Source organism: Pongo abelii, chromosome 13 (assembly GCF_028885655.2).
Source record: "Pongo abelii isolate AG06213 chromosome 13, NHGRI_mPonAbe1-v2.0_pri, whole genome shotgun sequence".
Lineage (NCBI taxonomy): Eukaryota > Metazoa > Chordata > Mammalia > Primates > Hominidae > Pongo > Pongo abelii.
The window spans coordinates 103,313,751-103,327,222 of NC_071998.2; the positions used below are offsets into that span (position 1 = coordinate 103,313,751).

Below are 13,472 nucleotides of genomic sequence, written 5' to 3' on the forward strand. Positions count from 1 at the left end.
TACCTACCTATTTATCTATCCTACTGGTTCTGTCTCTCTGGAGAACCCTGACAAATCCAAAGCTCTAGTCCACAGCACCTCAAAATCTGACTGTATTTGAGAATAGAGCTTTTAAAGAGGTAAAGTACAATGAGGCCATATGGGCGGGCCCTACTCCAATATAACTGGTATCCTTTAAGAGGACATTGGGACACAGACTCACACAGACCAAAAGATAACCAACCACGTGAGAACATAGGGACAAGGTGGCCATCTACAAATCAGTGGGAGAGGCCTCAGAAGAAACCAAACTGACTGACACCTTGATCTCAGACTTCTACCCTCCAGAATTGTGAGAAAATGAGTATCTATTATTTAAGCCACCCAGTTGGTTGTATGTAATTTGTTACGGTAGCCCTAGTAAACTAAGACAATGTACACTGGACTATTTTGGCCTCCTTGGGACTGCCCATATATGGGCAATCTATGCTTCTGGGGAACATGATGGAAGAAGTTATGGTTATCACAAAAATGTACAGGTCAGAGACAATAAACTTTGGTGAGGGTATGAATCTATGAATCCATACACTCAAATACAGTTGTGCTGTTGGAATTTGTCACTGAATTCCTAAAGCCCTATATAGACAGCAGATGTTTTTGTAGGTTGAGGCAAGGCTCCATTTTCCTTCTGTATATGTTCAGCTCTCTGGGTATTTCATTCATCAGATGGCAGCTTGGCTTAGAGAAGGTGTTGGTCTGTATTAACGCAATGGCTGCCACCAAGTCACTACAAGCACTAGGGTTCTATCAATAATGATCTATCTCAGTGGCTTTGTCATGGGGACTGCCAGGGGAAAGAATTTGGGGCTGGTTCCGTCAGAAGCTCCTACCAACTGAAAGGAAATGGCAGATATTCAACAGATAATCTACTGTATGCTGGTCTCTGCATGGGTATTTTATTTCTTATGAAGAAGATCCTACTTCTTACTAAATAGGGGTTGTCACTAGAACCCTGTAATCTCTTCAATCTTTATGCCCTTATTTAAAAGAATTTAGAATAAATTCATTCTTACAGTGAGCTAACATCATAGACCAAGCACACAAACTAACAGTTAATTCTGCAGCCCTAGGAACATTTTTTTATTTTAAATGACAGAGTCCCGCTCTGTCACCCAGGCTGGAGTACAGTGGTGCGATCTTGGCTCAATGCAACCTCCGCCTCCCAGGTTCAAGCGATTCTCCTGCCTCAGCCTTCCGGGTAGCTGGGACTACAGGCATGAGCCACCACGCCTAATTTTTTTGTATTTTTAGTAGAGACAGGGTTTCACCATATTAGCCAGGCTGGTTTTGAACTCCTGACCTCAGGTGATCCGCCAGCCTTGGCCTCCCATAGTGCTGGAATTGCAGGCATGAGCCACCGTGCCCAGCCAAGAACTATTTTTTGAATTAAAAAACTGGAAGCGTTCTGAAAATACAAGGATAGTCTGCCTGTTCTAGAAAATCTAGGGCTGGTAGCTACTATTCTTGGACCATATTGAGAGATGGTTAAAAACATTAGATGCTCAAAAAATCAGGTAAATTATTTAGATTTAGTTTGTAAGCTAGTCCATGTTGCAAGAAAGGACATACCAGTGCTTTCCATCTTTATTATAATGTTCCTTGATGGCATGGCTAGACTTTTACAACTTTGGATCCTCTGGCAACGCATGTATGTCAAATCAGCCCACACTGAAGCATAGCAATAAGAGGCATGGGGGTGAGGGAGCCATCAGGACAATCCTAAACCTTGGCATTTTTTCCAGATGAGATCGGGTGCAGTCAGGGTAGTATGGCTGCAGACGTTTGTGTTTTTTTCAAACTAATTCCTACCTAAATAAGTTTTTATTCCTACCTAGTTACATTTCATTCTCAAGTTCATATATATTGTTTCTGTCATAAACGATAAATGTGCATTGAAAATTCATAGGATATATAAGGCAATCTAAGACAGCTATGATTAACATATCAAGTCACACAAAATAAGAAGTATAAAAGAAGCACAAAATAAAGTTAAAAATGAAATGAAACACTAATAAATGAAAAAACAAACATTGGGGAGGATCAAACACACGAAAAACAGATTATTTGAAAATACTTCTGCAAGATGGCTCAAGAAAAGGAGAAAAGGCACAACTGAAAAACAGTAATATGGATATACAGGCTGGGCGCTGGTGGCTCACGTTTGTAATCCCAGCACTTTACAAGGCTGCGGCGGACGGATCACTTGAGGCCAGGAGTTCAAGACCAGCCTAGCCAACAAGGTGAAACCCGTCTCTACTAAAAACACAAAAATTAGCCAGGCGTGGTGGTACACGCCTGTAATCCCAACTGCTTGGGAGACTGAGGCACAAGAATTGCTTGAGCCTGGGAGATGGACATTGCAGTGAGCTGAGATTGTGCCACTGCACTCCAGCCTGGATGAGAGAGCAAGACTCTGTCTCAAATAATAAGTAAATAAATAATAAATAAAAATAAAAATAAAAATGGTATAGGCCGAGTGCAGTGGCTCACTTCTGCATACTCAGCACTTTGGGAGGCCGGGAGTTTGAGACCAGCCTGGGAAACACAGCAAGACCTCATCCCTCCAAAAACAAGAATATAAAATTACTGATAAGGCAGAGATTTAAAAACATTATAAACTTTAACCAATACATTTGAAAACTACTATATAAATTAATAGCTAATAATCTACCCAGTAGAAAGGGAGAGGGGCAGGAGTATAGAAGATACAACGCAGAATATGAATCATGTAAGTTAGGTGACAGAAACAAAGTTTCATTATATCAGTCTATTTTTACAGATGTTTGTGTTTCCATAAAAACAGGCTTTAGAAAAAGGCAAACTTTTGGAGGAGAATAGGAAACAAAAAAAAACCCAAGCATTTATTTTGCCTTTTCTATAGAAGCTATACCTCAAAGTAATGAAATAGTTGATATGGGGGTTTCTCTTATATAGAAGAAATCCAACTAATACAAGCAAAAGGAATTAGAATTACAGCTTTACCATCTTGCAGTCCCTAAAAATTAATGGATCTAGGCAATGATCAACGGATACTGCCATCAAAAGAAAAGCCACATTATGGAAGTATCCAATGCCATCAACGAAGTATTCTTACAAAAAAAAAAAAAGGTGGGGGGGGGAAGGGGAGGCAGGGAGAAAGAAGAGAGAAAAACAATCTGAATGAGCTCTTCTCGATTTACACGTAATTGGCAAAATTCAAAGAGCTGTTTCTTCAACAAATAAATTACAAAAAAAAAGGATGGAGAGGGAACCTGTAAAAGCCTTTATCAACTGCAATGTATGTATGGACTTCTATACTGAAATGTTTAGAGATGAAATTATATGATGACTGGGATTTAAAAGAAATCCTAGGATAGCCAGGTGTGGTGGCGTGTGCCAGCTACTCAGGAGGCTGCGGCAGAATTGCTTGAACTAGGGAGGTGGAGGCTGCAGTGAGCCAAGACCACACCACTGCACTCCAGCCTGGGCGACGAGAGACTCCGTCTCAAAAAATAAAAATGAAAAACTAAAAGTAATCCTAGCAGTGGGGTAAAGAACAGATTAAACAAAATTGGCCACTAGTTGCAGTTGGGTACTGGGTAAATGGGAGTTCATCATAGTAATACTTGTGTATTACAAATCTTAACTTTTGGCCGGGTGGTGGCTCATGCCTGTAATCCTAGCACTCTGGGAGGCCAAGGCAGGTGGATCACTTGAGGTCAGGAGTTTGAGACCACCCTGGCCAACATGGTGAAACCCTGTTTCTACTAAAAAATACAAAAATTAGCTGGGCATGGTGGCTCATGCCTGTAATCCCAGCTACTTGGGAGGTTGAGGCAGGAGAATTGCTTGAACCAGGGAGGCAGAGGTTGTAGTGAGCCAAGATTGTACCACTGCACTCCAGCCTGGGCGATGGAGCAAGACTCCGTCTCCCCCCCCAAAAAAACAAACAAACAAACAAAAAACTTAATTTTTATAAAGTCTTCTCTTAGGATGCTAGAGATCTAGGTAGGTCTCTCTGGCTTCTTTTGATAAAATATACTGGGAGGCCAGGTGCAGTGGCACACTCCTGTTATGTCAGCATTTCAAGAGGCTGAGGGGGGAGGATCGCTTGCGTCCGGGAGTTCGAGACTAGCCTGAGCAACATAGTGAGAACTCGTCTCTACAAAAAATAAAAAATTAGCTGGGTGTGGTGGTGGGTGCCTATAGTCCCAGCTACTTGGGAGGCTGAGATGGGATGATTGCTTTGATTTCTGGGAGGTTGGCTGCAGTGAGCTGTTGATGGCCCCACTACACTCAGCCTTGCCAACACAGTGAGACCCTGCCTCAAAAAATAAAAGGGAAATACATTTGGGGTTAGATGTCAAACAGCTCACCAGATCAGTTACAGTGGCAAAACCAAAACTAAGACACATTAATTAAATCTTTCTGAATCTAGTTGGATGTAAAACTGTTCGGAAGGGTAAAATTTACTTGAAAACATGTTTGTTTGTTTGTTTTTTTTGGTCAGTGAAATATTTTTCCTATAGATATGCCACGGTCAGGAAAATGCAATATATGCATATGTAGGAGTTTCATGTTGAAACTCAGTCCATGGTATCTTGGGTTCTTTATAAGAGGGCCTTACTTATTGGCTAGAATAATCTGCTGACTTAAGAAAAGAATTGGTTGATAGCTCCTTGCTCAATTATAATAATTTTTAAAACACTCCTGGGTAACTGGTACAAAGTACATTAACCAGCTACCAGAAACCCCTCCTCATACTCTGTTACCTCCTTCCCAAAGGTAACTATCCTGTTTCTGAACTTGATGTACATAAAATTATACAGTAAGTGTTTGTGCGTGGCTTCCTCTGTTCAGCATCACATCTGTGAGATTCTTCCATGCGGTGGAATGAGCTTCATTTTGTTCTGTTGCATTACTATATTCTACTATAGAACTCTATCATTATGAAATCTAACCCTAATAATGCCTTTTGCCCTAAAGTGTACTTTGTCTAACATTAATGTAGTTAATAGCAGTTTTATTTTGAAGACAATCTCTTAACAGGTTAGAATGTGACATTTGTATTCTGCAGGAATAAGGACTGAGCAGATAATTCTCTAATTTTAGGCACAGAATAATGATAGAGATGCTTATCAAGTGATCAGAGGGCAATTTATTCCAAAAGAAATATTGAGTTTTTCCTGTTACCCTGTCTATATCCTTAGAACAAATATAGGGGTAAAAAAATTGAGAAGGCTGGGCACAGTGGCTCACCCCTGTAATCCCAGTGCTTCCTACTGTAATCTGAGAAGGGAGGATCGCTTGAGCCCAAGAGTTCGAGACTAGCCTAAGGAACAAAGTGAGACCCAGTTTCTACAAAAGTAAAAAGTAAAAAACTTAGCCAGGCACATACCTGTAGTCCCACCTACTTGGGAGCCTGAGGCAGAAGGAAGGCTTGAGCCCAGGAGTTTGAGGCTGCTTCAGCCTGGGCAACACAGTGAGACTCTGTCTCAAAACAAAACAAAAACAGAAAGGAAAATAAAAAAATAGACATATGAATCTGCTAGGAACATTAGAATCATTACTTTTCTGGTTTCTTTATACTAGTAGAGTTGGAAACTCTACATCAGAACCCAGTGGCTCCAGAATGTGGTAATTCCAGCAAAATTATTACTAGGGTTTTATCACTTCAGCATAAATTGTTTTGATAAAAAACACATAAAGGAAAGTGATGAATTCCCATTATAGGTTGAAACAGACAACAGGAAAAAAAGCTTTGATGTAGAAACAGTAAGACTACAAATAGGTCTATCACTCCTAACTATACCTAACCCGGCATCCCAGTTCATTTATCACAAATGTTAGACATTAAATATTGGGCATAGCTTGTTTGACGATGTCCTCTTATTTCTACAATTGTTCTTTAAGTAATGGCATTTGTCTTAGAAATAATCATTGCTCTGATATGGCTATTTATCTCTAAGAGTGAAAAGGAGAAATTATGGCAGGGTCTATATTCCTACATATTCACAACTAGCTGTAGGATAGTTATAGCCATATGTATTCTGAGAAGTGCCTCAGAGAGGCCTCATGATCCATTTTTGGGGATTCCTATTGAAGGCAGGAGTTCAAAAGTAACGTGTTTAATTTGTGGATTTAGGCTGACATATCTACTACATTACACGTTTCTAAAAGGTAAGTCACCATGTGCTTAACTCTATATTTTTTCCAACACCTAGCTCAAGTGCTGGTACAATCAGTACTTGGTGAACTAAATGAATAAAACAGTGCTATGGGGCTGAATTTTGTGTCCCCCACCCCAAATTCCTACGTTGAAGTCCTAATCCCCAGAATCGCAGAATGTAACCACATTCAGAGACAGACTCTTTAAAGAATTAGGGTAAAATGAGATAATATGAGTAAGCCCTAATCTTTGACTGATGTCCTTATAAGAAGAGATTAGGACACAGACACACTCAGAAGAGCGAGCTTGTAGAAGGCACAAGGAAAAGACAACTATCTACAAACCAAGGAAAGGCACTGGAAGAAATCAACACTGCTGACACCTTGATCGTGGCCTGCGAGCCTCCATGAACTGTGAGAAACTCATTTCTGGTGTCTAAGCCACCTAGTCTGTGGGACTTTTTTATGGCAGCCCTAGCAAACTCATACAAACAGTAACTACATTTTTTGTTAGTTTTCTGAAATTTAAAATGTGAAACGACATTTAAAAAACTTTCAGAAGTAGATAAGGCATTTTTACCCTTCATCAGAAACACTCTCACCACTCACTCAATGTCTTTAACGTTGCAGTGAGGTATGATCGTGTGGCTTTTAGGAGAAAACATAAGCACTCCAATACTGTGTACAGATCTTCAAGATCATAACCTTAGCAGCACTTGGAAGTATGAAACTGCAACACCTGGGTGCAATAGAGTGCACTGGACCAAGTCACAGAGACCTGGGCTTCCTTGCTGTTAACTGGAAATTGAACTAGGTGGTCTCTTGGGTCATTGCCATGACTTAATGATGGTTATAACCCCTCTGCTGAGTAAATAAGCATTTCACAGTCAATCGAGTTTATAAAAGCCTAATATAGTCCTACGGTTATTTTATCTTTTCCTGATAAAAATGCCTCATGCAAAAATCCCTATTTATTTTTCTAGTATTTACGGAGACCACAGATTTTACAGGTAAGCCAGCAAAGATTAGTAGTGATTATCTAATTTTCTATTCCATTCAAAATAAATTCCCACTTCCAGGAGACTAAAATGTACAATGAATGCTAAGTCTAGACTTCTGCAATCCAACAATTCTTTAAAGATCTGAGAAGTAAAACGTTTGTCTAAGGAAAAGGAATGTAGCATCAGCTAGTATCTGTGCTACCTTTTTAAAGAGGACACAAATTTGGTTTGAGATCACACCTTGTGTCTCAAAGTGTATGTATACTAATGCCGTAGGGAAGCCAAATACTGAACAAAACTGCAAAGTGTTCCAACTGTAGTTTGGCACTGCACATATGGGGAGAAAGAGAGAAAGAAAAAGGAGAGTGAGCGTGCAAGCAAGAAAGCATGCCACCATGCCCCTGCATTACGGGGCGGTGCCAGAGAAGGTGCATCATAGCAAGATTACGAAAGCACTTTGCTCCTCAAAAGGAGAATTATTCCTAAATGAAGACAGAGACAGTTAGTAGATTTTGTGTTTTTCCCATTTTGAACATTGTTTGAATATGTGCTCACTAATCACTAACCATGACACGTTTAGATGGATGGCTATGGAAAAGAAAAGAAAATAGGACATCATTAGAATTACAGGTAAGACAAAGGGAAACCCAAAGTACAGACAAGAACACAGAAAAATTTTAAGAGAGTACAGATGTCATGACATTTATTAAAAGGCATGCTACAATGCTATATTTGTTAGGAAAAGAGATTAGAGATATCAAGTAATAGCAAATATACAAACTGAACGAAAATGGAATATACTGTAGTGTACAGAAGCTTGAATTAACCATGCACTACGCATTTAGAAAATATGTTTTTTAATATTTTATCTTCTCTTTGCATTTATAACATAATTCACTTCAACAATGACAGAATCCTTTTTTTCCAATGCCACAAACTCTGTTACATATGAAAGCTGGTACTGCTGCTTATCCAAAATATACAAGACAATTGATGTTTTATATAAAACCACTTTATAAGTTCACTTGTTCCCAAAAACCTTTTTTTCTTTTTTGGCCTTGTTAAAAAAAATGTTGTTACAAATATTTACAGCATTTTCTTCTGTTAGACGAACATTCTTACAAACTGAAAAGGGGAATTTTGATGAACAGACCATGTAAAACACCAGACAATGTCAGAGGCTCCTAGCTGTGCTATTTTTTTTTTCTTAGATACAGTACTGAAAATGCCCATCAAACTCGTCATCCTAATCCATTCTGTTCACACTGAAACTCACATTTTCTCTAAGTAGTCTATTCAGCAGTAGAAATTGAAAGTAAAGGCCGCTCTGCACTGGGTCTTCTTTCAGAAAGGAGCTTGGGGAAAATGCAAAATGCTTCACAGAGAGGAGTTAAAACCACAACAGTCAGTCTTTGGTCAGAGCAATGAGGTGACATTTTGATGCAAAACTCTGCTTGGTCAGCAATCTTTATAACTGGTACTTTCTGGATATGGGATGAATTTTTAAAAGATCTGGGAAACAAAGCTAAGGGGGAATAAAGGCCAGAGTATGATTTTTTTAATGGCATCAAAAAAATAGCTATTTAAATATTTGTTATTACAACTACTACATAGATCCAAGAAGTGAAAATAATACAACAACAAATCAGTTGACAATGCTGATTTAAGCATGCCATAGGCATCTTTCATTATGACTATGATCACCAAGGTCACTGGACCAGACAAATATCCCTGTTCTCTGGAACATATGCCTCAGGTTACAAAAACTAAGGAAACTACCACAAAGATTTTGAGCAGCTCTATTCTTGGACCTGCACAATGCTCTATAATGAATATTACGTGATAAAGGCAAAAGTGTAACTGAGACTTTACTTATAGTTACAATTCTTTGCTTGGATGAACAGTTGGTGGGACAACATTCTTTTAAAACTATATAGTACATATTTCCTGAAAACCAGAATACTGATACTACTTTAGTCTCAAATAGGAAGAAAAGGTCAATTAAGACTACTGAAGAAGGCACATAAACTTTGGTCCTGTTTTTTCTCCCACTATAAAACCCCTCAAACTAAGATTTTAATAATTTTCTATATTTTAAACCACTCACAACTAGCTGTTAAAATTTGCTCTGAAAAAAGACTGCTAATAGTCTTGTAGATAACAACACAACTCTTTTAAAAGACAGCTGAGTTATATTTTCAAATTTTGTGCAATCTAAGTTGTATTTCTTTTAGCACAATAGTAGAGTATTTTAAGTCTGGCAGTTTTGTTCTCATTAACAACAGATCAAGACAAAGGAAAGGCTAAGAAAAATGTTTTACGCATCGTCACGCTGTCTCTTTTTGGTTTTAAAAATAGCAGTACACATTAGGTTTTCTAAGAGATAGGTGGGGAAAAACACATGTACTTTTGTCAATTTTTTGTCCAAAAATATCTCGTGGGAACAGATGAGAAACTGCATGACAATATGCTAAACATGTAAGCATTGCTGACTGATGGCATGGAGACATTGAAAAGAATAGACAGCCAGGCGTGGTGGCTCATGCCCGTAATCCCAGCACTACGGGGAGGTGGAAGCAGGAGAATCACTTGAGCCCAGGAGTTGGAGACCAGTCTGGGAAACATGGCAAGACCCCAAAAAATAAAATAAAGTAAAATAAAAAGAAATTGAACAGAGGCATTCATAGGAGCCACTTCTCATCAACTAAAACAGAACCCATGATTATCATACTAGTTGGAGCCAAAGGTGTCACTCTCATAAGGAAACAGGCAGGCAGAAACGATATCTCCAAAAACTGAGCTCAGCAACTTTTAACAGTAAATCAGAAACATTACTTCAAATAACTGATTTCAATATTTAGTCTTAAAGAATTTATGGCATTCTGTAAGAGCTACTGGGTAATTCTGATATTCTCCAGTAAGTATCAATTAAGATATTGGGTCATTTTTCTACTTGTATGTTACACAAAACACATTTTACTGCTATGCAAATTATTCAAATCTCAAAGTAAATCATTTTGGTGTAATTTGCTACTGTTAAATGTGTACTGCTATTTTTTAAAGTCCTGAATATATAAACTTTGTGTAGAAGTCAAGACACCTTGAAAAGTGATGACAACACTCCTTAAAAATAAAATAAACTTAAAAATAGGATACTACGGTAGATCAACAGAGAAAAATTAACCATTGCTAGAAGATACTGAATAAATGCATGCCAAAACAGAAATACACAGATCTAGTTTTTCCACCATCCTGATATTTTTTAATCTTTTTTTACAAAAACTATGCCAACACAAATACTGTAGACCTCTATAATTCAAACAGCAAATAGCTTAATATGGACAACATCCATGTGCTACAGCTAATTTTAGACACAAACTAATGGTTTCAAACATGCTATTTTAAAACAAGAACATCCCACATCTCCAAATCTTAATTTGGTTAATTTTGTCAATAAATTAAAATGTATGTAATGTGCATATGTATATACAACTTTAGAAGAGTGTATTTATGTATATACACTTATCTACACACACACACATTCACACACACACACAAACACACCCCTACACAAATCCCTGAAAAGGATTCAAATGTTCTCTCTCAGACTTAAAAGGCCATTCCCTACTTCAAAATTACATTCAACACCACTATGATCCCCTTCCGTTATTAGCAACTTTGCTACACTTATGCTGAATGTTATGAGAATCATGAATTAATAAATTACACAGTAATTCCTAACTTAAAGTAAATGAAATAATCCAATTTAACATGGCACTGAAAATCATAATAGTGCCTGTGTGGAAGGAAAAAAAAAGCAAATTATGGGAGATTTTGCAAAGAAATTTTTTTCCTCCTTCATATACCCCTTGTGTCTAGGTAAAAATTTATTTCATAAGTAAAAAAACAAAAAACAAAAAACTCCCACAACTACATACATGATTATATCTATCTATTCAGCCAAACTGATCCATTTGAAAAGTCTTAACTTAGTATCCCGCCTTTCTATTCTACCAACTAAGTGTTGCTCAGTGGTGAGTGAATTCTGCTTTTTAAACAATCTGTGTCATCTCTTGCAGTCTCTATTTTCTGGTAAAACTTCTTCTGTAAAAACCTCCCTATGTTCAAATTAATCACTGGAATACAGCAAAGAGATTGAGATTTTCTTAATTTTTACTTTTAAGAGAAGGGGTCGCACTATGTTCCAGAGCTGGAGTGGAGTGGCTATTCACAAATGTGATCATAGCACACTGCAGCCTTGAACTCCTGGGCTCAAGTGATCCTCCTGCCTGTAGCCTCCTGCCTACAGGCTCAGCCTGTAGCTGGGACTACAGGCGCACACCACCATGCCCAGCAAGATATTCTTTATTCTTTTAAAAGTTGAGATGAGACACTTTGAGAATCTGAAAAGTGTAAAAGGGGTAGACAAAAAAATGACCCTTTTGACAAATTCTGCTTTAAAAAACTCTGATCAACAATTGAAATAATAGCAAAGTTTCTTATTAAAAAGAAACAATTTTACATTATACAATCACTGAAGCAACATTAAAATGTACTCTTACATTCAATGAAAAAGAGAGGGACAGTGTATGAGAAACAACCCACCTTCTCATACTCCAAATACATGGGTACTCAGTAATGAAGTCACATTGACAAAGAAAAGCAAGCTCTCGCTTGAGGACTGAGAAAAACCAAGTAATCCTGAGACAAATTCTGATGGGTGATAAAGATGAAACTGAGATTGCACTCTACAGCCCCAAATTGATATGCAATAACCTCTATCAGTCACAATGTAAAGAGGCCTACAGGTGTGCATTGAATTATTCCCAAAACCATTCACCCTTCCCCACACCGTCTCTGCACCAAGCACCAAAAATTTGATAAAAACTATTACTTATTGAAAACCACTTAAAATTGCAATGAAAAAAATTTTAAATCCTTACCAAAACAGAGAAAGAAAAAACAAAATGCTTACCAAGCCCACAATATAGCTTTCAAGATATTTAGATTAAACTCTAACCTATTGTATCTTAAGCACATAATAAGGCACATAATAAGAAATTAAGTAAATACACAGTAATTCTGAGTATTAGAGATTATAGTGGTACAAAAAACCCTTGAGATTAATTTTTTTCTAAAAGAAGACCTTACCAAAAATAACTTTTAAAAAATCTGTCAAACCATATGATAGACCTGAATATTTTCCTTAAGACTGTAAACTTTTTTCTGAAAACAATTATAAAAAAGTAGTTTATAAGTAGGATTATTTTTCTTTAAAATTTTCCAAGATCATATTACTTGACAAATAAGTGTCATTTTGAAATTTAAAACATGATTTTTTCCTAATAAAATTATTAGTTGTTCTGACATCTTCTTAACAGATCTTAGTTGGATTCCACTTAATTTCCCTGGGGACAGCTGAGACACTGCATTTTTCCAAATAGTCTTCAAAAGTTAAAGATAGGCATTATTTAAAGGAGTGTCTTACAGTGAAAAAGAGAAATCATTCAAAGAAAACATGCAGGTTTATAAACCTGCTTCCAAACACAACTCAATGTGTTTATGCATAATAACCATCAATATATGGCAAAGATCTGATGTACTTTATAAGTGAATATAATTTCCTCCAAGGGTCAGACTTCTGATTCATAAGGTTAATAACTTGGTCATAAGGGATTTAAATTACTTACATCAAGTAATTTTAGAAGTCTGTGTTTAAATTTTTGAAAAGTACAAATGAGTTTAGAAATGTTGTATAAAGGCTGATCTGGACCCAAACTAAAACAAAGTTAATCCTCTTCAAATCTAATTTAATATAGGGAATAAGATTATTGAAAAAAAAATTTTTTTCCTGATTTTCTTTTTCCTGAAGGTTATTTTTGTAGAAACCATGGTAAAAAGGGAAAAGAAACCTTTGACTGGCGGGGGCAGGGGGAATACAAAAAAAAAAAAAAATCCCTTGATTTTTAAAATATACTTGAATATTAAACTCAGAAAGAGTTATTTTTGTGAAAGAGGCAAAATTGGTCTTGAGCTGCTTCAGTCTATGTCTGAAGGTTTTACTGAAATTATGGTCCAGTTTTAGGAGAAAAATTCACAGAAAAGTCAGATTGTAGATTTTGAGAAGGAAACTCTGAGGTGGTGATTTTCTCCAAGGTCATGGTTATGAAGCTCAATGAGGGCCTGAATTGCTTCTTCCACAGATCCCAATTGAATGAGCGCCATTTTGCGATCTTTCCTGAAAATGGTATAAGAAATACAGAAAGTATTTAGATGAATTTTGCT

General features: G+C 37.2%; 1 protein-coding gene across 9 annotated transcripts in view; it reads right to left on the bottom strand.

Moving 5' to 3' along the window:
• Positions 1-8,027: 8,027 nt before the first annotated feature.
• PTBP3 (polypyrimidine tract binding protein 3) overlaps positions 8,028-13,472 on the bottom strand; it is a 114,905-nt gene continuing 109,460 nt past the window's right edge. For all 9 annotated transcript variants that reach the window (XM_009244749.4, XM_002820104.6, XM_063714365.1 and 6 more), the window contains one exon: positions 8,028-13,425. In XM_009244749.4, coding sequence (XP_009243024.3) covers positions 13,293-13,425 — 133 coding nt within the window. In that variant the 3' untranslated portion in view covers positions 8,028-13,292. The remainder of the gene's footprint in view (positions 13,426-13,472) is intronic.